Here is a 21,857-nt window from a genome sequence, read left to right on the forward strand (position 1 = left end):
GAAACTACAGCACCCCTGAGGAGTACAGCTGTACCAAATGTGACCGATAAGTTAGGTCGAGCTGGACTCGACAATCGAAGATAGAATATGGTGAATCGCACAAAACTAGCATCATCTGTTGTCTCTTCTAGAACTGTAGGCCTTGGCTGGTGTAAAGACAGTTCTTGTCTTTTCCATGATACCACAGGCACAAAGGGTACCAGCATGCATGTACCTCAAATACAGGACAAAGATCATCAAGCCTGTCATTAGAAATTGCGCAGCCATTCAGTGCAGAATCTATGCTGTAATTACAAATGATTTTCGCCGCGCTTCACAGCTTCCTGGGCACGTCAAATGCACCGACAGGCAACGTGTTTCCAATGCGCACCTCTGGTCGAGTTTCCCTCCTCCTTCTGCACCAAAACGACACCGACACCGACACAGCCCTGCCACCCCAACCCGAGCCACCTGAGTCTCCCGCAAGATGGCGAACAGAGGATACGACGTCGTCGTGGACGTGGACACCGAAGTGCGTGCCCTCGCTCCGTCTCAGAAAAACACACATTCTGTCTACCCGATGGTGAACTGACAACCACGTCTGTGACTCAGGGCGACCTCGGCCATACTGACCTCCAAGACGACGACCTCGAATTCCACTCATCCAGTAAGCTCTCGCAGCATCCCTCAGGTCTCCGTCCCAGTTGAGACTACCAAGCCCCCAATACTAACATGGCCCGATACACGCACCAGACTTCGACACCAATTCGAGCCGCAAGATCCAGCCCGACTCCTCGTCGACCGCGTTCCTCTCCAACAGCGCCACGAACCCGGCGACGCTGCCGAACGACCCCTCTGCAGTGCCGCCGAAACACATGCTCTGGTCGCTGGGGTTCTACGCGCAGTTCTTCGATGTGGATACGTCGACGGTGCTACACCGATGCCGCACGGCGATCCTGCCCTTTCTGCCCAACACGCCGCCCTTCCTCGACACCATGGACGGCAACCCGGACCTGTACGGGCCCTTCTGGATTGCGACCACCGTGGTCGTGATCTTGTTTCTCACCGGCACCATCAGCCACAAGCTCGCGAGCGAGGGCAAGAAACATTTCGAGTATGACTTCAGACTGTTGAGCGGCGCTGCCGGCTTGATTTATGGCTACACCTTGTTCGTGCCGCTCGGGCTGTGGGCGGCGTTGCGGTGGTTTGGCGCACAATCGCTGGAGCTGGTCGAGTGCTGGGCCCTCTACGGTTATAGCAATCTATTCTGGATCGCCGTCGCTCTGGTTTCCTGGTCGCCTCTGAGCGGTCTCAACTATGCCCTGGTCGGCCTGGGATACGCGGTCAGTGTGTTTTTTCTGGTCAAGAACCTGTACCCTGTCATCACCGCCACCGAGAAGAAGGCCAGCCAGGTGCTCTTGCTTGCCGTGGTGCTGTTGCAGGCCGGCCTGGCCATTGCGATCAAGATCTTGTTCTTCAGTCACGGCAGTCCGGCCAAGGACGACTAGGGACAAGAAGATGATGATGTTCTAAGGACTGGCTTGGAATGCTGATAACAACGGCGGGGCGGCACCGGTGGCGTCGACACCGACCAGGTCAATGAATTCATGTATCAATATTATCAACAGGGCTCACGGTTGGGTCTATTGAGGGCGAGACAGTCACGAAAACTGTGTCCCTGGTATCAACTTCACACATAAGCATAAGCATTACTGCAGTCGTGTTCGCTTAAATTTTCCAAGTTCTCCTCTACACCGTGGTTGCTTCGGCAGGTCGAAAATGGATGGATGGACGGATAGATAGATCAAGCAGGAAAACGACATGTCGAGGATGCCCGGGGCAGAGGCCATCGAAGAGGAGGAGCAGGAGCAGGAGCAGAAGCGATTCGGAATGCCATGAAAACAACAGACTTGATCTAGCCTAAGCAGCTAATTGTCTTTCTTTAAAGCTCCAGGAACCCATTCTCGCCGTATTGCCTTTGTCAACCTCACACCTTCACTGTCTGTGTGTTCGAGTGCGGGCAGAGGGCAGAGCATGCAGACTCCGGAACTTGCCACATTCGTCTTCGCTCTCCCATCTCCCACGCCTGCCTCGCGCCACGCCTCGCCTCGCGACAGTCGGCACCCCAGAAAAAAAGGCCACTCGCGCGCGCGCCCAACCTTTACTTCAGCTTCTTCTTGGGGCGGAGCTGGTTGGTGTGACCGCACTTCTTCTTGCGGCAGTTGGTGGCTCGCGGCGGCAGACGGGCGTAGCACTTCCGGCAGATCATCTTCTCGCAGTTGTATTTGGAGGCGAGGGCCTTGAGCGAGGGTTCGATGATCCCGCCTCGCAGACGGAGGACCAAGTGGAGGGTGGATTCCTGCATTGCACCAACGTCAGTCAGACACAGATTCACAAACCCCAAAAAACCAAAAACAACCAAAAACCAAAAATTCAAAAACCAAATCTAATCCACCGCGTAGCACCGGACTTTAAGCCCGCGATTGCGTGGCAGAACCAGGGTGTCTATGGATGGGGTGTATGGAGATATGTACCTTTTGGATGTTGTAGTCGCTCAAAGTGCGGCCATCCTCGAGCTGCTTGCCGGCGAAGATCAGGCGCTGCTGGTCGGGAGGGATGCCTTCCTTGTCTTGGATCTTGGACTTGACGTTGTCGATGGTATCCGACGACTCGACCTCAAGGGTGATGGTCTTGCCCGTGAGGGTCTTGACGAAGCTGTTGGTCCATATCTCGTCAGCGATCCAGATCCGTTCGTATCTCGCGGTTCATGGCATTTCTTTTTCTTTTTCTTCTTCCCAAGACAGAATCCTAGGAGAAGACGGGACGGAGGTGGCTGAGGAAACGGAACCAAATTCGAGGTTCGCCACAGGAGTGAAGAGCTCAATGCTTGTGTTCGGATTCGGATTCGAATTCGTGTCGGGTGGAGAGGTGAACTTACATCTGCACTGTGACAGAGTTAGCAGTGTGAACGCGAGCATCGGAACAGCTTCGAGGACTTACTCTTGACAAGATCTTCTGGTCACTGGGGATACTTCGTGGTGTTCGATGACGAGGTTCGGTGGCAGAGGGGCGAGATGAGTTTTGCGAAGTTGCAGTGTGCGGACCGCGGAGCCAAGAGTTCCTATCACGTGAGAGTCAGCCATCGCAAACTTGGAAGGCAAGTTATGCGAGATCCACCACTACGGAGTTGGCACAGATAGGTGACAGATAATCGCTGCTTTAAAAAAGACTTACTCCGTGTCACGTCCGAACCTCGAACTTGCTGGCTGGGCTTCTACAATGTGTGCGGACACGGACACGGACACGGACGGCAGCGTGCGACGCACAATATCCGGCGTCCATGAATCAGACCAGAAGACGAAACATAACACTGGCAGAATACTTTTATAATAATACTCTAGTAGATTAGCACTATGTATTTGCTATCTATCCTCGCTCGGACAGAGGCTTCCTTGTTCAGTCTACAGGCTCCTCCTCAAGCAGCAATTTGAAGCTAAAGGGCACAAACGGAACACCCTCGCCGACAAAATGCTTACTCATGGCCTCGACCCAATGCAGACGTAGACTGTGCAACATGGCGGATGTGCCCTCCATGACGCACAACACGGCAATGGTAAGGACGAACCAGAAGTAGAAGGTGACGACGATCATGACCACCTGCAACCCACCGGTCATGCCAAAGGCGTTGCCAAGCGTCATGCTCCATAATACGACTGAAAGTTGCTGATGAGCGAGAGAAAGCGCCCACAGACGGAGATAGGACGCGGTATGGGAGACGCAGTTGAGGCAGAACTCGATCGTATCTAGACAAAGGTGTTAGAGGCGCCAGGCACAAGGAGTGCATAGGACGAGAGAGGTGACTTACGAATCGTTTGATGGATCATGACCTCTGAGAATTCAAATTCTTCATGCTCCTCGTCGTCGCCGATGTTCTCGGTGATCATGGCGCCCTCGTCGTCATCCTCTTGACTAGGCCGGCCATTCATTCGTCGCCCCTCAACGTTCTCATCATCAGATAGATCCGTGGCATGAGTGACCAGGCTAGTGTCGCCAATTCCACGATACCCCTGGGCGGCGGTCTTCTGGTGCTGCCAACGCAGATACAGAGGTTTTAACAAAAGGAGAATTGGCACGTTGAGAACAGCAATCAGAACCAGAAAAACCTGAACACCAGCTTGCCCGCTGTAGAGCTGTTCGCCTTCCTCCACGTTGCCAGGTGACAGGAACATCTGGATCAACATGTTCAGCAAAGAAGGTGGATTTCGGCCTTGGCTGGGCCAGTCGATGGACCATTTGTAGACGATGCAGAAACTGAGATATCCAAAGATGCTCTGGAAGAAGATCATGCCCGGTACAAAGTTACCCCAGATGTCGACGGGAGACTTGAAGTGCCTGGCGTTGATGTAGGAGAAGCACAAGGCATACGTCATATGTGCCCACCCCATGAGAATGGACAACTTCATCTTCAGACTGTTGCTAAACAGCAATTCATTCTCCGTCCCATGCCAAGCCCAATCCAGGCCGAATGGATATCGATAGCTTCCCTTTAGGTGACCAGTAACTTCCGGGCGTCCTTCCTCTGGAAACTCCCAAGCAGACGGGAAAGGGGTGAACCCCTTGGAGAAGACATCGTTGTAGATCAATCCGGTGTACATGGAGAAGATACCCATCATCAACATGATATAGCGGCCGTAGAAGGCCATTGCGAAGAGTTCGTCCTGCTTGGATCTTTGCAAAGGCTTCTCCCAGTAGATCATTGCAGCGGCAGCTAAGGCCATCAAGCATCCGTGTCCAAAATCGCCAAACATGACGGCGAACAGGAACGGGAATGTCACGATGGTATAGAGGCCTGGATTGACCTCCTGATACTTGGCAGTGCCGTAGGCGTCGATGATGGTCTGAAACCCTTCCGTGAATTTGTTCGTCTTGTTATAGGTCGGTGGGGTCTTGTTGGTCTTGATCTGATTGACGATGGTGGGTACAGATAGTCCAGCACGATCATTGACATCTTGGAGTGTAGCTCGAATCTGGGGCAAGGAATTGGTAGGGCACCAAGCTTCGGCAATCAAAGTCTTTCGCGCTTGATCGTAGGAGCACATGTTCAATGCATTGTAAACCGCCTTCTCCTTTTTAATCACAATCAGCCATGCAGCCAACGAGCGAGCAATGGCGTTCAATTCGGCGTCCAAAGTAGTCTTGGTATTGCGAAGAACACTGGCGAGGTCACTCAGCCGGGTGTTGACTTCGTGGATCTGGTCCCGCCGCACGTCGCCGTTCTCGTCCACGTTGTAGAGATCTGCCCCGAGTGATTCTGAAATCTTTCGGATTTTCGCAATGATTTCTTTGCCGTGTGCGAAGATGACGAATACATTCTTCCTGATCTCCTCGTTCGTCTCAGGATTGATGATCGGTTCAGGAATCTCGGACTGATTCATGTACAGATTGCCACGGAGTGTCCTCCAAAGGATTCTTTCAAAGGCTGCCAGACGCTCACGCGGGATTACGCCCGCCACGAACCCGATGTTCATCACAGCAAAGCTCTGCTGATGGCCGGCGTCGCCGTTGACTCTGCCTTCCTCGGCCTCTGCGTTGCGGAGGAGAGGAGCGTCGTCTTCGTCGACGCTCGCTCGAATATCATCCGTTTGGCCGTGGGCACGGTCAAAAAATCCCCCGGCCTCCTTGAGGACCCATCGCCACTCTGTTAACTCGACCTCTCTCTTCTTTAATGTTTCATAACTCTCGTTCAAGCTGCTGACCCGGTGTTCGAGATTCTCCGCTCGTTCGGCGAGCTCGTCAATTTCACTGGCCTGTGGCGCGGCTAGCATGTCTTGATCAAAGTCCCAGTGACTTCGCATTCCGATGTTCGACTTCTCCATCTGGGATTTGAAGTAGCGCAGTTGTCGTTCGACGTTGTCCAACCGACGAATTTCCTTGGTGAATGTACGTTGGAACGCGTTGGTATTTGCATTGAGGTCTCGGAACTGCACGACACCCAGTTCTCCTAGGGCGGAGACAACCTCGCGGCCGATCTCGTTGGAGATGTAGAGCTGGGTCAGGGACATGCCCGCGGAGCGGAAGAGGGTGTCCTTATGGGCCATGATGGGCGAGTGATTGAGAAGTGAGTAGGCCGCCCAGGCCGGGGGTAAGATGGATGTATAGGAGGGAGCAGGAAGCTCTGATGCCTCTCTGCACGTTGAAGTGATGGATTCTGCTAAAGATGGAGGCCTGCTGCTCTACCACCGCACCTGAAGGAGGAGCCCTCGATGATTGACTGGGACAGCTACGAGTACATGTATCATCGAGCTGGGCACGCTAAGCCGGTTAAAGCACGACGCACATCTGCGGCGAGGCACTCACTCCCTACGCGCACTCATGACCTACGGCGGACTGGAAGAGCAGCTTCGGCAGTTTCATACTGACCTAGGTGCCGACGCTCGTAGGCCTGTAGACGAAACTTGAATTCCCGGATTCAGGTTCAGTTTCTTTCACACGGCCCCAGGCACCAGAGAAGCCTCGATACCTGCCCGACACATCTTCTAACCGTTTCCAAGCGATTGCAATGCCCGAGGGGCCCCTGTCCAGACGACAAGTCTTTCCTCATATCCCCAATAGGGTATCCTGCCTGATAACACACACACACACACACAGATGAAGTCTGCTATTTGATTTCAAGGCGGGCAAGCGCCGAAGATGTGTCTAAACGACACAGGAATCCCATGAACGGAACGCCCGCGCTATGTCCAAGACCTTCAAAGTGGTCGACGTTTCTAGTGTTGACTCTTCTCCGTGGGAGTGGCATTCGCTAGGCGAAATAGCTTTTCCACAATACCCCAGAGAGATCCTCGATTTGTTCCGGTTTGAATGCCTGGCAAAAGTTAGCACGTTCACCCCCAATAAATCAAGCTGTATGATCGTAAACCATACCTTCACATCAATGTGCCAAGTATCCTGTCTCGTCTTCTTGAAGTCGCTGATGATACTCTTCACACTATTGCCTACAGTTGCTGGGTCGTTCGCTGCTTTGCTGCTCAAGGTCACAAGGACATCGGGCATCCAAGGCGGAGGTGGACTGGAATAGGGAAACGCTTGAATCAGAGCACCCAGGCCGAGCACAGCGGCATGGCGGACTATGACCAAACGCTGGGCCTCCGGGGTTGGGGTGTTGGCTCCTGACGTTCGCGTCGATGACAAGCCGGCCGCGACACCACCCAAGTGACGTTTGGGCTTCTTTGGTAGGGGATTGTCGATGAGAGTCTGCGTGAAACGATCTCGTAATTTGACGACCATCCTCAGTCGTAAGTCAAGGGGCGAGCAACGAATCATCCCGGATAACGTGGTAGCCGCACCCGCACGAACCTCGTGCTGTGTATCTTCCAACATGTCGGCGACACAGTCGAACAGCAACTGTTTACTCTCTTCGGACAGCATGAACAGGTGTCTAAAGAAGACGATCTGCATATTTATCATAACCCTAAGGCGTTGATGCCACGATGGAGACGTCTTCCCTATGCGAATCAAAGACTGGATCAGTCTCTTGTCCTCTCCGATGCGGTGAGGAATATTTGGCAAGTGCCGGAACACATGATATGCCAAAGACTGCAACTCTGGGTCCTCCTTGACGTCCATCATGTGCAAGAACTGTTCGGTGAAAAGATCGGGGAAGTACTCGAGAAGCTGCGTGCATTCAGACGACGAGAGCATTGAGTCGAGCCACAGTAACACTGTCTTGCTTCCCGAGGTGTATGCCGACGGGGTTTGTTGGCCCGGTGTACGTTCGTGTCGCCATTTTTCCAGTCGCTCGAAAATCTCGTGCATCGTCTCATCAAACTCTCTACTAGGTAGATAAGGTTGCCCGCCAATGGGGCCCGCTGCCTTTTGCGTCGCGATGAGTTCTTTGACGTCCCGGAATGACTCATGGTATCTGGTGCGACTGATGGTGGCAAGTGTATGAGCCATGGCTTCGCGGACTCCTTTATACGGATGATCGATATGACGCAAAAAGTCCTCCATAATCGGCTTTTCCAGTTGGAAATGCCATCCAGCATCCATGATGACTTGATGTAGAAGGTGTATCTTTGAGCTTTCCTTGAATGCAGCATTAGAGCCCATGTCCAGCCGGAAATTCGCGAGCCATTCCACCAGTGGCCAAGCTCGACGCGGGTCCCTGGCTTGGAGGATCATATGGAGGAACGTCGTCCAATACCCCGAGTTTTCCGGCGTCAGTCCATCTGAAAAGACCCGCTGAATGATGGGGAATGCAAACTCCCAGACCATGGTCCGCCGGTCAATTGAGTTGTCCATAACAGAGGTGACCAACCCGGCCAGGATTTCGGCGGTTGCCCGGTGTTGATGTTTATCAGTACCATCCTCAAACACGGCAAGGGTCTCTTCCTTGATCTCATCGAACGTGGCGACCGCGAGACCGTCCCTGATGATGAGTTCAAACGCATAGGTCAGCATAGCCGCACTAGCCATGCGGAACTTGTCGGCAGACTGGTCTCGGGGCTCTTGTTTCAGGTATTTGAAGAATTTCACAAACCAATCCCGATCCAGAAGCTTGCCGATTACCGTCCGTTTCTTCCATTCGAGTTCATCGTACAAGATGTCCTTCTGTACGTTGGACTTATAGCCAGGCATGAACTTTGACCAAACGAGCCAGCCAGGATAATCGTGGTCAATGTACACGTCAGTCTCGGGCTGAGAGAAGGCTTTCAAAAAATTGTCCGTCCACCCGTCTTCCTCCACATGGACTGGCACTTTGACCTTTGCAGGGAATTCTTGCAGAGCTTGGATATAGTTCGCATAGTCATGATTGCAAACTGCTCGTACATCGGTCATGGTGAATAGAGCCACCAGGCCTTGGGAGTACAGTCCACGCAGTCCAGGATGAGGATCCACCGTTCCACGAGTGATCAGGTCGATCATATTGTCAGAACATATGTGGTCGAACCGCATACCCAACGACATGACGAGGGTGGCAACGCGGGTCGCTTTCTTCCAGTGTGAGACGCGGGCCATTTCGATGAGCTCTTCGGCCAACTCTGTCTTCTTTCGTTCGATGTTGGCGCGTTTACTCAAAATAAATGCCTTCTTCTTTGAGATTGTGCCATCCACGTCTTCGTCGGGAGTGAAAGAATCAACAACAGTTCGGTCGATGATAGCCATGCGGTCGCCGGGACGTCCATAATCCATGATCTGGAATATACCCCCGCTGCACAGCCTCTGTATGGAAGGCTTATCCGCCGTACTTGCCTCGATAAAGGTTCTAATCACCACCGGAGTATACTTCCAGTGCCTGCCCACTGTCTTCGCTAGACTTCCAAACAAGAGCGCAAACAGGCTCCCTTTGATCCGAGGAAAGTCGTGCTTCTCCACAGCCTTCTGGAAAGAAGTCAGGAGAGGCGGGATGATGAAGAGACGAGCCCCAAAGACCACCTTGAGAGCCGACTCTCCGGCACTCTGCGCATTTCGACGGACCTCGGTGTACAATGACACAGCTGACCCTGCCAGGTCCATCAAGAGCTGTTCGTCTAGTTCAGACCGAGGTCGGGGTGCCGCGTTGTGTCGCAGTCTCTGGGTGTGGTAGACATTGGCCCGACGCACAAGGATGGAACGGGGGTAATCTTTGCGCACGCCACTAACTTTGTACGGCTGCTCGTCCGCATGTAAAAGGCGGGTAATTCTGTCAAGAACATGTGCCGATCTCTCAATTCCCACATCGACAAACCATGACCGATATGCCGTATACAGCGGGGCAAAGGAGGACACATCATCTTCGCCTTCTCGTGTCAAGAACTCATGCACCTCGTGCAGCACACGACCGATATCTTGTCGAAGCCGGTGGATCAACTTGTAATTCTCATCCTCTGGTTTGAGGAGCTGGCCGGCCGGATACTGAAAAGACGGTTTGATGGACGTCTCATCAGTACCGTCGAGAGATGCGTCCGCCTCTGTGGAGTCATCGGCTTCTTCGGGTGCATGACCATTCGCTTGTGACATTGCAGTGTCGGCATCGACGCCTGCTGCAGTCGTCGTGAGTCCTTCATTCACGCCCTTGGAATCAAAAAGGACAGATACTCCGGCGAGCAGGAGGCGGAGCAAGACGAGGTTTCTTGAGACTTCATCCGACCATTCTTTGCCACTCCCATCGCGCTTGATGCTTGACGTGCCTCTAATGAGACCTGTGAGATGTTTGAGAGCACTCTCGGCTTGATTCTGGAAAAGCTCCACGGCGAAGTCGATCTCCTCCTTGTCGGGCACATGCCACTTCGGCTTGACGGCTGATGGTGATTCCGCCAACCCCCAAAGATCTGCAGAAATGCCGTTGGCAGTCCTCTCCGGTTCATAGAGTGCGTAGTCAGCAGTGTATGTGACCGTGAGATTGAGAAGCAGATGATGCACATAGTTCGAGACGTGCACGGTCGGCATGCCTTTGCATTTTTGCTGCATATAAACGGCAATATCGAACAGTTCTTGCTTGTACTTCAGAACAGCCGAACCAACATGGACCACGCACATGCTCAGCATGCTGATGCTCCAGACCAAGCCCCTATCTCGGGGAAGAACGTCGGATGCCGCGTTTCTGGTTGAGCCAGCACCATTCTCATCGATTTCTGCGCGGATGGAGCCGATCAAAACGGGGACGAACTTGGCCAATGCCTTCTCCGGATTGACTTTACATAGGCAGTTGCAGATGAACGCCATAGCATCACGCGATTGGTGTATTACATGGTTTGCGACAAAGTCAACGATTTTGTTCAAAGCCAAGTCGTACAAATCAGGTGAGAGGGAAGCCAGCAACGGCATGAAAGCCGCTGGCAAGGTGTTGACGATGTTCTCTTCAGGAGAACCGCTCCGGACCCTGGCTGCGTCCGGCAAATTCTCGAGGAGAGTAAAGACCCTGCCCAAGAACGAGCTGACGAACTCGCTGAAGCCCGCGGTGGATGATGCGAGGATCATTTCCTCATCTTTTTCATTCAATGTGGCGTAGCTGAGCTCCACACTGCCACCTTCTTGCTCCATGCGCTCCATTTCACCTGTGATCCATTCCATAGCCAACATATTGCCCTGGATATCATCACGACCCTCGGAAAGGTCTTCAAAAGGGATATTGTAACAGACATTGGCGAAGAATGAGAGGGTATACAACGTCTTCTCCAAATCATTGGCGTCGATGCCCGGAAGTGCTAGGCCGAGCAAAGCTGTGATGTGACAACGGTAGCCTTTGGTCCTGATCATTGTTCTTGCGAGAATCTGCAGAGACCGCAAAGACGAGATCGTCCGATGCACTTCCACCAGCCCCTGCATGGACGGGTAAATACGCTGGAGCGCACCGGGCAGAATCAGATCTGGCTCTAGGAACGCGAGCGCTTGGAGCGTGGACAAGGAGTAACTCATGGCAGTTCCACTCTTGGCGTAGATGCCCATGAAGATCACTTCTCGCAGACACAAGACGAACCGCTTTCGGAGAGGCTCGTTGAGTCTGCGCTCTTCGGGCACTTCCATCTCCCCGTTTCGTTCTCGGTTCCAGCGCATGACAAAGAAATCCGCCAGATAGAAGACCAGCTGCGCCAAAGTCCGTGTCCAAGAGCCCGAATTGGAAGGGTGGAAGAAGGTCTCGACAGCCTGAATCAATGTCTCGAGGAGCGACAGGACCGAGGTCTGCTCCGTCAGACAAGCTGGCGAAAGCGACATGACGAACCAGCGAGCAATGTGATGGGACACCGGATGTTTCCGCGAGTCTCGCTCGAGTAGGATGCCCATGCCAGCCGACAGATCGACCAGGGTACTATATGGTGAGGTCGACTGGCCGACAGGGATCTCAAGCAGTCGCAGAATTGCAGTTGAGATCAGAGTTGTTTGTTCTGGCGTGAAGATACCACACGCAGAAAATTCCACGCTTGAACTGGGCAACGCGTCTCGAGCGAGGCGAGAGAAGAGGTCGAGACATGCCACATCCAAAGTCCGAGATCGATTGAGTAACGACCACAAATGGAAGAGTGTGGGAAGGAATTGTTGGGGGGTCAGGTCGGAGCGGTTTGGTGGTGGTGGACTGGTTGGCAGTAGTATGTTGAGCAATCCTATCACCACGAAAGCTCCCTCGGCAGAGGACATGGTGAAATGGGGGAGAAACTCTTCCAGCATGGCAGGAATATCTTCGGGGTCAAAGTACAGCTGCGCGAACGAGGCGATCTTGGTGAGTGTCTTGATATTTCTTTTCAAACTGGTTGTCTGCATGAGCCCAGACTCGCTTGGCAGCACAAATACTTTCAGTTCTCTGTAGAGGGGCCGCCAGTCTAGGGTCAGATCTTTGAGAGGTCGCAAGTAATGCTTTCGCCTGCAAGTGCGTCAGCAAGGTGGACTGCGGCGTCAGTTGTGCCAGTAAACCACGTACTTGGTGAGGAGCATGAACATGCTGGCAAAGCGCTCGGCCACAGCCGAGTCAATGCCAGGAGCCAGAGCCAATTCATAGTACAGCTGGACGAGCTTCACGCGTTGTTCTTTGGTCGGATCAAACTTGAGAGCCATCCAACTGCGGAGTTCCCTGGTCCAGTGCACCGCCCCCGGGGTGAAATCACTGGCCTGGATAGCAATGTAGAGATGTTTGAGTATCTCGGACAGGTTCTTTTGTCTCTGGTCTTCATCTTCCACGGGATAAGGCAGAGTGCTGAAATATGGAAACGTTCGTGGCCTGTTGCGCTTGACTCGGTGGTCAACGTCCGTCATTTGTGACTGATCCATCACGACCGTGCCCGCGGGAGATGTGGCTCTTGAGGTTTCCAAACCATGTTTGCTATGAATGCCATCTAGCAGCTCCCCCAGATGCTGTCTATGATTTTCCATTGTTCGGCTGTAACACTCGTGGACTCATTGGGGTTCGGGGAGAAAGTAAAGTTGGGCTATTTCGACGATCTCATGCCGTCCGAGCGGTTGAAAGCGAGGCCAGGACTCTGAGAGCCTTTCGGGTCGTGATAATAGCCGCACGGAATCAGGCAGTCAACGTAGTCGTATTCGACAGGAGGCGCTTAGCAAGCTGCGGTGCAGCCTTGCTACGTCACGTTTATGCCTGCGGAGGACCGGTCGGGGGGACTTTGGGAGGGACACAACGAGATGGATGGACCGAAGCAATACTGTCGAGTCTTCCAGGGACTGCGACGATGATATTTGAGGCAGATAGAGTGTTCACGGCAACTGGAATTCTGTTTGCTTCACTCCTACACTCCTACACGCGACATTGTATTGAGTGAGTCTCCCAGGCCGCATAGGAAGCTTGGCGAAGGCTTCGGCTATAATGAATGCTGTCTCCGAAAGGGCAAATATTCCATATAATTAGCAGAATCTTACCAGATCTCACAGATGTAGGGTGTGAGACTCTACACTCGTCTGCGACATCCACGAATCCGCCTTGTCTTCTGTGTGTAGAACAACTCTAGTAAATCTGCTCGCAGCTCACCCCGGATAGGGGAGGGTGATGCCTAAGGGCTAAGGCGGCCTCCCTATGCTCACCCGGCTCGCGCAGGCCGGGTGAGCGATCACTCAGATCCTCTAGGTGCCTAGTAAGTTTGTAGCCGTGTCAGGCAAGTTCGCCGAGACGAGCTTTCATGGCAAGCTGTGTCTCAGTCGTATCGCCATACGGATACTCATTCTCTAAAGGCTTGAAGACGCCTGCTGCCTTTCTTTTCTTCTGCAAAGAGCAAAGAGAATCTCCAAAGATGTTCATCACAAGATTGCTAAGCTTCAGACCTCGGCGCGGGCACCCAAGGAATCTAAAACGCAACTTCGCCAGCATATCGATTCTGACACGGGTTCCTGCAACTATATATCGTCTTCAGCAAGGACCACGCTCAAATCTTGTTGCTCCTCATCCAGAAGGCGTGGGTATACCGATCGACGAAGCTCAGTTAGACCGGGATGGACTTGTCAAGACTGGATTGTCTCTGAAAGAACCTTGTTGGTATCTCTAGACTCGATACGAGGGGCCTATCCAACCCACTGACCCCGTTGCGAATTGCAGTGTTCAATGGAGCGATCTTTATGCCCAACACTCATCTTATGCAGGAATTGACCAGAGATGCTTTTGATGCTTATTTTGAACAAGACGAATCGTGCAAGCCCATTCTTGTTCGATTGGCTAAAGGTAAAGCAAGAAGAGTAAACTCAGCAAGATACGGGTTTGGAGCGCTCACAACACTTAGGTACCATGGTTCCACAGTCACTTCGACTCCTTCAACAAGACTCGCAATTCGCGTTAGAGCCCATCCCTCCTCGGAGATTGGCCGGTCAGACTCTTCCCCATATCCTTTCGCAATTACGATGCATTTGGGCGCTGACAAGCCAGTCCAGAGCTGAACGAATACCTTGATGAATTCTACAGTGCCTATGCAACAATTATTGATGCTGGGGACTGGTATCAGAAGAATGCTTTCGCCGATGCCACTCCTGATGAAGAGCCCCATATTTGGACTGAGCTCTAGTATCCGTACTGAAAGATGCATACTTCCGCTACCATGTCGTCTCTCTCCTCTTACTAGTCCGTCCTGGTAGGAAATTTGGCATGCCATTCTTTTTTAGTCATGCGGATGGCCTCGTCATTCAAAAAGGAAGTAACTCCGGAATTTAGTTCTACCAAGGGTGAGATTTTGCGATGCACGCAGTTCTGAAGGTTCTTACCGTCCAAGGTCATTCACGACTGGCTTGTAAAGAATAATGTTCGCCTCGCTCATGTATGAGAATGAGATCCTCAGGGAGAGTTGTGCCTATAGTTTGTTAGTACTTGTGCAAAAGTAACGTCCGGTGGTAAATGACCTTGAAGAATATGGTATATCAATACCACAGGAGCCCGAAAGCTGCGTACCAGGGATTGCCGAGTTTTCGTATTCGGTCGCAAAGATGCACCATTGGGCCCTGGTCACCCTGTAAGTATGTTAAACCATCTGAAATGGATGCGGAATCCTACTTTGATACCAGTCACTGGTCATTCCCAGTGGTTGAACCTTTCCATCGATGGTCATAACATCCCAAGAAGGAGCGCCAGGCCGCAACGATCTGTCACGCAGTCTGGTCAATGATCCAGCGCTGATCCGAAACAGGTCCCGAGGGACAACTGTATAGCGCCCGAGCAGTCTTACACCCATCATGATGCACACCGCAGAACAATCGATGTGTCTGTGTCTTTTTTTTTTGAACTTGTTGGGACAATTTGTGTACGAGGTGAGCGCGCCGGGAGCGCCGAGCAGATTTACCATTGCTTGAGTCGCGAAGGCTTCGGATATAATGAACCTTAATGCTGTCTCCGAAAGGCAAATATTCCATATAATTAGTAGAACCTTACCAGATCTCACAGATGTAAGGGTTAGGGTTATGAAACTCTACTCGAGGTGTGACCAGAGATGTAGGGTGATGTTGACTTTAAAACACGACGGACTCGCATTCAGATTGGGCGATGGCATGGTATCGAGCGCCTGCCTATTTGAGGGATGATAGAAAAAGCTAGTCTTCAGGCCGGTGGTAAGAATGATGCGTATAAGCCAGCCTGGATCAATGCATAAACCACCATCCAGCGGATGATGGGCACCGTACGCTTTGGGTTTCCCTGGATTTTAGCCGCCAGCCACAAATACCACAGCGGATATCCCGATGATATCCTCGTGATGATCTGCACATGATAACTCGTCAATGCAAGGACTGCGAGCGCCAGTTGCGGTACTGCCAGGCTTATGATAGTTCTCTTTTGCTGCGTTGTTACGATCCGAGACGGGATTTTTGAGGAAGTTGCCACAAGGGATGCCGGATCGTGGAGAACATCTATTGCAGAGTAGAAGAGGAGCCAGAGCGCGGGTGCCGCAAGCAAGAACAGGGGAAGATTCGAAAGCGTCCAATACCGGAATGGACCAACGTTCCTGCATTTGCTATCAGCATTTTCGCGCCGGCATACACCCGCAAGACGTACCAATAGTGAGACTGGACCCATGTGAAGATCGACGGGAATATAGATTCACACCATGGCCTCCTGGCTCCAGGCTCTCGCCCATCACAGTACTCGTAGTATGCGATGATTTGTGGTATCGCCATCCCGGCTGCCACCAGTAGACCCCCCAAGCCGGCTGAGGCAAGCCAGCTGACTCGAGGCAACGATACACCTTGGCGGAGAATTGCGTGTGCAGTTGCACTCGCTTCGAGAAGGAATGGTATTCCCGCAAGTATGCCGTTGCTCCTGACAAAGGTTGCCATGCCAAAAGCTATCGCTGCACCCGTCATGTTAATGCAGCCAGGAACCAGGCCGTCACGTGTAAAATGGCTTGCAGCTCGGACATATCCCAGAAAGCCAGATATGGAAAGAAATGCAAACAAACTTTCGGTGTACGGAGCGGAGAGAAACACTCCGGCGGGAGAAAATATGTGAAGTGCTGCAGCATAGAACGGGCCCAGCGACGGTGAAAGCTCCTCTCCGCCATGGAGACTCGTGGCAAGCGCAAAGAGTTGACGAACGGATAGCCAATGGGCCAAGTGTGACAAAGCGAGACCGGCTGCGAGGGTTGAGGATGGCTCACTAACAAAGCTGAACATGTTCGAAAAAACTGGTCTTCTCAGTCACTATTCCAGAAGGGGTGAGGGTCATCCTACGTGCGGCGACCCATGATATTGTTGTGGAGATGCCCATCCCGAAGGCCCATTCCTGCTCATACACATGTCCTTGCTCCGACATGTGGGTAAAGTAGATAGCGTCCCATCTGACGAAATTGAACCACCGATTCGCCATAAAGCTAGGAGTTCCAGAGGTAGCGTGTCGAGAGTCTTGATGGCCGAAAAGGAGGCTTGTAGACGTGTCATATCCCGGACCAGGGCTGGCCAATGTGATCAGAAGAATGCATAGTTTCCAAGCGAGGAATATCACAAAGAGTCCAATGAGTGGGTGGTTATGGACTATCCTCGAAGACAAGACTGATGCCATCCTAGAAGGCCCCGACAGCACAAGGGAGCTGTGGTAGCATGCAGCAAGCGCGCTCAGTACAGAGGACGATGTTGTCGCTGAGTTGCAAATGTTTTCTGGTCCGGAGAGCGTTGTAGTGTTGTTGGGGTCAGTTCAATGAAGTTGTTCAGAAGGTCCAAGGCCATGCTTGGCCCTGACGGTTTTAGTACCATTAGTTCCACTAGTGTTGAACTACATGTAGTTAGCTGGTATCTAGTAGCATTAGCATCACTAGTGCTGGTGCTAGTCGCCCCCTTGATGCTAAGGCTTGGCGCTGGGTCAAGCCACTGCATTTGGAATGCAAAACAGTATCCGTACGTCGTTTCTGAACTTGTCCCTGCGACATATAGTACCTAGTATGTTTATTGAAATCCTACAGTATGGGGTGAAGATCCAAATATCAGAAAGAGGCCTTGAACTCGCCAATGGCCCCGGCCGCCCTCTACACCAGCACGTGGGAAGCCTCTCATCTTGAATCTCCACGAGCACAACAGACTAAGCCATCGGCGATCTTGCTTATGGCCTTGAGCAGGAAAGACCCAGTTGATTCCGCAACGCTCGACGAGCATGATAACACGCATCGGTCCTGCTGTGTAGAGATGACCAATTTCAGATAGGGGTCGGTTGGTTTGTGAATTCCGGGTTCAGACTACCAATTTTCTTTGTTTGATCCCCGCTCTGAGAGATGGAATGTTGTCGATATTTAACGGAGACGATGTCTAGGTGTCCTCTTCCTCTCTTCATGTCCATCGTTGCTCTTACCCTAAGCTTAGGAGACAGGAAGATATCATCAACCGTCTGCCACCATGGCTAAGCCTGCTCCGGAACTAAAGAGACTGAAGACACGCAGAGAGCCCAAAGATTGCGGGCCCCTTCAACCCCACGTCACCGCAACCAACTCTCCCACCTCCTACCAAATCAATCCACAGCAGCCCTCGCCCCTCATACCGCCAGGCCTGGACGAGAACATTGTCGGCGAGAATACTGTTGACGAGATCACCGACGACGAGAGTACTGTTGTTGAGAGTACTGTTGACGAGAGTACTGTTGACGAGAGTACCGATGACGAGAATACCGTTGACGAGAATTCTGTTGACGAGAATACTCTTGACGTTGAGAAGATTGACGACGAAATCATTGAGTCCACTGCTGCAATCGTCGCCCTAAATCGAGCGCACTCAGTGGAACCTACCGGTCCAAAGAGTGTCCAGCCAGATCAATCTGTGGGCCGTCCAGAGCCGGCAACAGTAGAGCAGTCACGCGATCTAATCCTCTACGACACAAGTGATGCTCCTCTCAGCTCGATTCGGCGTTTCTTGACGCAGCGTGCTCGGCCTGCCGTCGTCACAAGCAGCCGCAGCGACCAAGGTACGAGCACTCTACACGTGCCCAAGTGGTACATCCAACTAATACCGTAGGTAGAGAGTGACGACTCTGATTTCCTGATCCCAAGCCCATCGAACACAACCAGCCCCAATGCCGACACCTCCGCCAAACCGAAATCGTCGCGCTTCCAAAACACTAGATATGTCGAAGATCACGACACTGAACCTCGGCTCCCGAAGAATAGACAGCAAGCGGTGGTAGGTCGACTAGTCAACATCCCCATCACTGCTGCGGAAAAGATCGTCCTCAGTCCATATTTCCCACCGTTTGCGATGTTGATGTTGATGTTGATTACCGTGGTGCTCATCCTATGGCGCTTCGAGTACTACTGCACATCAATCTCCAACGCTACGAGGGACTCCTTGATATGCTTGGTAGGAGCCATCCATTGGAGCTTCGAGACTACTGCCAAGTTTACTGGGGCGCTGTACCAAAGAGCCGATGGAGCCAAGGGGTCGATTGTTCAATACGCTGCCCACTGGATGCCCAGCTACAACACGACAACCTCGACACTGAGTGGCTCTTTCCTCTGTACAAGCATTTTCGGTATGTGGCTCCCATCGTCGCTGCGGCTCTTCTGTCCACCGGCATTCGCCTCAAATGGCACAGAGATACTCGATGCGCTGAACCGGACCTCCGACGAAATGGGACACTGGGCCGCTGTAGCGGAGGTTCTCATGCCACATATCCACTCCTTCCAGCTAGCCACGATCCCGCTTAGTCAGAACGGAAAGTTTATTGAGTTTGATCGAGTCCCTTTTGATGAAAAGAATCGGCTCCTCATACACATTCATGGATATGATCGGGGTCTTGAAGATAGTGCTGACTGCATGTTCGACATCACGCTCACTACCGATGGTATACTCAAAATTATGATCATCAACTTCCAAGGAGTACACCGCAGGTTGCGCGACGTCATGGAGACGGAATTTGGATGGTGGACTTCGCCGGCGAAGAAGCTCCGCCGTATCGATGATATACTTACGGTCCTACTGCTGCTGTTGGATGACAAACTTGTTCTCTTGATTACCGAGATCGACAAGTGTCGAGTTGTCCTGCAAGAAACCTCGGATCACGGACATCGAATCAGAGATCTTGCTCACAAATCTCAAACCTCCATCGACCAAGAGATCCGAAAGAAACAAGGGCGGTTTGGCAGACCTAATCCAACGCTCACCCGCACGAAGGGGCTGTTGTCCGACATTGTACAGCTTCCCACGGACCAAATACTTGCGAAGCTTCATGAATCCAGAAGTCGACTGCTACGCCATAGGGCAGATGTCAAGAATGCCAAGAACACCCTCAACATGGCCTACCAACTGTCTGAGCAATCTGGCTTGGATCAGTTGATGGCGCTTTTGCAGCAGGTCCTTGGGGGGTTGAGCAACACGGATGGGAGGCTGGAGCTAGCCCGTGCCCAAGATAAGGAGCAATTTGAGGAGCAAATCCGCCAGGGGCTCTTTAAAAGCACCGCTAGTGTGACAACCTTAAGGGGGTGGCCACCAAGACGCTACCGGTGAAGATTACAGCTCATTCAGAGGTTGTCCTGTCCATGCCAGGGCCTATCCAACTATCGAGAAGGGAAAGGGTAAAGCGTTTCCTATCACGGCGTTCCTTTCATACTGCTCGATATCACGGGGTAGCATGTGTCGATCTGAGAAGGATGGCCATCAGCGGATGATAGTTGGTGTTCGCGATTTGGGAGAAAAGATGAAGGTGGGCTTGATATTTTCTTGGATCGATATATTCCCTCAGGGACCACAAGCCACTCCCAACTGTTTGTAGACCCTGGGAAGGCTGGTTTGGGTAGAAGCACCAGGTAGTTGATGAAAGTGCTCTTCAGGCACCATGAGTTTCTCTCCCGGCAGCTTCGTTTCCGCAGTAGACTACTACAACCACTATCTCGGTAGCTTTAGCTACCTACCTACCTACCCTACCTAGATTTCCCACATTCCAAAAGATGTCAGTGGCCTCAGGCTCCCTGCAAGACACCTCCTAGCCTGAGGCCCTAGGCTCAGGCTCCAGGAGAGGGCGGTTCAGAGCAGAGACGCAGAGACACAGTACAGAGACATTGATGTCGGGTAGGACGCCACATAATCAGGTACCTAAGTTTAAGACATTGGTCGCCGACTGCACATCTCTCCTTCGCCTTCTCCTTCACCTTCTCCTTTGCCTTCTCCTTTGCCTTTGCCTCTAGTTTCTTTTTTTTTTTCCCCTTCAATCTTCTCTTCCTGCAATTCTGTCTGTCGTCGGCCCGCCCGCCTTAGGCCCGGTCTACTACCTACCTAGGTATGTATGTACAGTACGTACATGTACAGTATTTTTGGTCTTCTCCGGTCCCGCTCCCTCTCGGAAGTGGGGCTGAGTTGAGTAGATTGAGTAGATTGAGTAGATTGACTGATGGTCCGTCACGTCCGACCCAGCTTTCATTCGAAATCTCTTACTTACCTTAGCTAGGTACCTAATACGTAGTACATACGTACATAGGAACGCAACTGGGACGGAACCGCGAGTTTCCACACCCCACCCCCGCCCTTGCTTCGGCCTCGCCGAAATCAACAGGGAGACTTGGCACGGCACCAGCAGCACCGGCACCGGCACTGGCACCGGCACTGGCGCTGCACGTTAGATGTACATGTATGTACTTTAGGTACTTGTGGTAATACTAAGCATGTAATTACTCAAGTACCTTCCTAGTAAGTAAGGTCCTGTGTACATGTACTGTGTGGGGACCAGGCAGGGTCTCTTGCTCTGTCCGGTCCTGCAGACTGAACAACTGTGTGTACGGAGTATATATACCAACAATTCGATTGAAGGAAAAGAAAAAAATCGATCGGGGAAAAAGGAAATAGGGATCTGGTGCAGGGGTTGGATACACGATACACGTCAACAGCGTCAAGTCTCGAGTTTACAGTCTTTCTCCCCATTACAAGGACGAACTAGGTTGCGTCAAGCAGGAATCAGATTCGACAGAGTGCAGCAATGAAAGGATTGGTGCAATGCAAAAGCCTGATTTAGAGTGAAAATAACACTAGGTCGTGAGCCGTCAGCGAGATTCCGTCATCCCGGCCCTGGCAATCTTGACAAGTCCACTGAAGGCAATATGGGTTGTTTAGTTCTGTCCTCTGTCCAGAACACTATATATTGCCAGCGAGGAGATAGGCCTAAGGCCCAAGCCTACCCTTTCTGACGGTAGTTCAGCCTCGTAGCGCCGGCGGAGGGAAGGTAGGGCAGTGTTGCTTCAAAAACTAAAGTGGCCCGGTGTCGGTGTCGTCTGACTCAGTTGATACAAACCCACACCAGGAGAAAGATAGGGATCAACAGGCGGAGTATATTACTATGCGAGGTCGGTTGACGAGGGGAGGAACAGACATTTGTTTGTATAACACTCTCTTCTCCAGGGGGACACTCCTGCCTCGGTCAGGTCTGAGGCTGCGTTGTACGTATCTGCTGCGCAGACGTACCATAATTTTTGTTCATGCCCACGCCGGGGGGCGTGTCGAGATGATGAGGACAATTCCAA

The 21,857-nt window shown here is 52.2% G+C and overlaps 8 protein-coding genes across 8 annotated transcripts; 3 read left to right on the plus strand and 5 right to left on the minus strand.

Moving 5' to 3' along the window:
- Positions 1-466: 466 nt before the first annotated feature.
- On the plus strand, positions 467-1,487 carry A1O3_02508 (uncharacterized protein; the record flags this gene model as incomplete). The annotated part of the gene is made up of 3 exons (XM_007732648.1): positions 467-511; positions 592-646; positions 733-1,487. 3 exons carry the CDS (start codon positions 467-469, stop codon positions 1,485-1,487), a joined length of 855 nt encoding a protein of 284 aa, XP_007730838.1.
- A 653-nt stretch (positions 1,488-2,140) lies between these two features.
- A1O3_02509 (large subunit ribosomal protein L40e) lies at positions 2,141-3,122 on the minus strand (the record flags this gene model as incomplete). The annotated part of the gene is made up of 3 exons (XM_007732649.1): positions 2,141-2,338; positions 2,514-2,694; positions 2,980-3,122. 3 exons carry the CDS (start codon positions 3,120-3,122, stop codon positions 2,141-2,143), a joined length of 522 nt encoding a protein of 173 aa, XP_007730839.1.
- Positions 3,123-3,435: 313 nt separating this feature from the next.
- On the minus strand, positions 3,436-6,077 carry A1O3_02510 (V-type proton ATPase subunit A; the record flags this gene model as incomplete). Its single annotated transcript, XM_007732650.1, has 2 exons — positions 3,436-3,782; positions 3,845-6,077. 2 exons carry the CDS (start codon positions 6,075-6,077, stop codon positions 3,436-3,438), a joined length of 2,580 nt encoding a protein of 859 aa, XP_007730840.1.
- A 704-nt stretch (positions 6,078-6,781) lies between these two features.
- A1O3_02511 (proteasome activator subunit 4) lies at positions 6,782-12,822 on the minus strand (the record flags this gene model as incomplete). Its single annotated transcript, XM_007732651.1, has 3 exons — positions 6,782-6,844; positions 6,904-12,316; positions 12,374-12,822. The coding sequence occupies 3 exons, from the start codon at positions 12,820-12,822 to the stop codon at positions 6,782-6,784; spliced, it is 5,925 nt and encodes a 1,974-aa protein (XP_007730841.1).
- Positions 12,823-13,580: 758 nt separating this feature from the next.
- A1O3_02512 (uncharacterized protein) lies at positions 13,581-14,453 on the plus strand (the record flags this gene model as incomplete). Its single annotated transcript, XM_007732652.1, has 4 exons — positions 13,581-13,929; positions 13,994-14,116; positions 14,175-14,258; positions 14,323-14,453. 4 exons carry the CDS (start codon positions 13,581-13,583, stop codon positions 14,451-14,453), a joined length of 687 nt encoding a protein of 228 aa, XP_007730842.1.
- Positions 14,454-14,506: 53 nt separating this feature from the next.
- A1O3_02513 (uncharacterized protein) lies at positions 14,507-15,113 on the minus strand (the record flags this gene model as incomplete). The annotated part of the gene is made up of 4 exons (XM_007732653.1): positions 14,507-14,601; positions 14,650-14,735; positions 14,834-14,883; positions 14,944-15,113. The coding sequence occupies 3 exons, from the start codon at positions 15,111-15,113 to the stop codon at positions 14,659-14,661; spliced, it is 297 nt and encodes a 98-aa protein (XP_007730843.1). The 3' UTR covers positions 14,507-14,601; positions 14,650-14,658.
- A 362-nt stretch (positions 15,114-15,475) lies between these two features.
- A1O3_02514 (uncharacterized protein) lies at positions 15,476-16,930 on the minus strand (the record flags this gene model as incomplete). Its single annotated transcript, XM_007732654.1, has 3 exons — positions 15,476-15,878; positions 15,929-16,505; positions 16,603-16,930. The coding sequence occupies 3 exons, from the start codon at positions 16,928-16,930 to the stop codon at positions 15,476-15,478; spliced, it is 1,308 nt and encodes a 435-aa protein (XP_007730844.1).
- An 824-nt stretch (positions 16,931-17,754) lies between these two features.
- A1O3_02515 (uncharacterized protein) lies at positions 17,755-19,854 on the plus strand (the record flags this gene model as incomplete). The annotated part of the gene is made up of 2 exons (XM_007732655.1): positions 17,755-18,316; positions 18,371-19,854. 2 exons carry the CDS (start codon positions 17,755-17,757, stop codon positions 19,852-19,854), a joined length of 2,046 nt encoding a protein of 681 aa, XP_007730845.1.
- Positions 19,855-21,857: the final 2,003 nt, after the last annotated feature.

The sequence above is a fragment of the Capronia epimyces genome (assembly GCF_000585565.1).
Source record: "Capronia epimyces CBS 606.96 chromosome Unknown aczIQ-supercont1.2, whole genome shotgun sequence".
Classification (NCBI taxonomy): domain Eukaryota; kingdom Fungi; phylum Ascomycota; class Eurotiomycetes; order Chaetothyriales; family Herpotrichiellaceae; genus Capronia; species Capronia epimyces.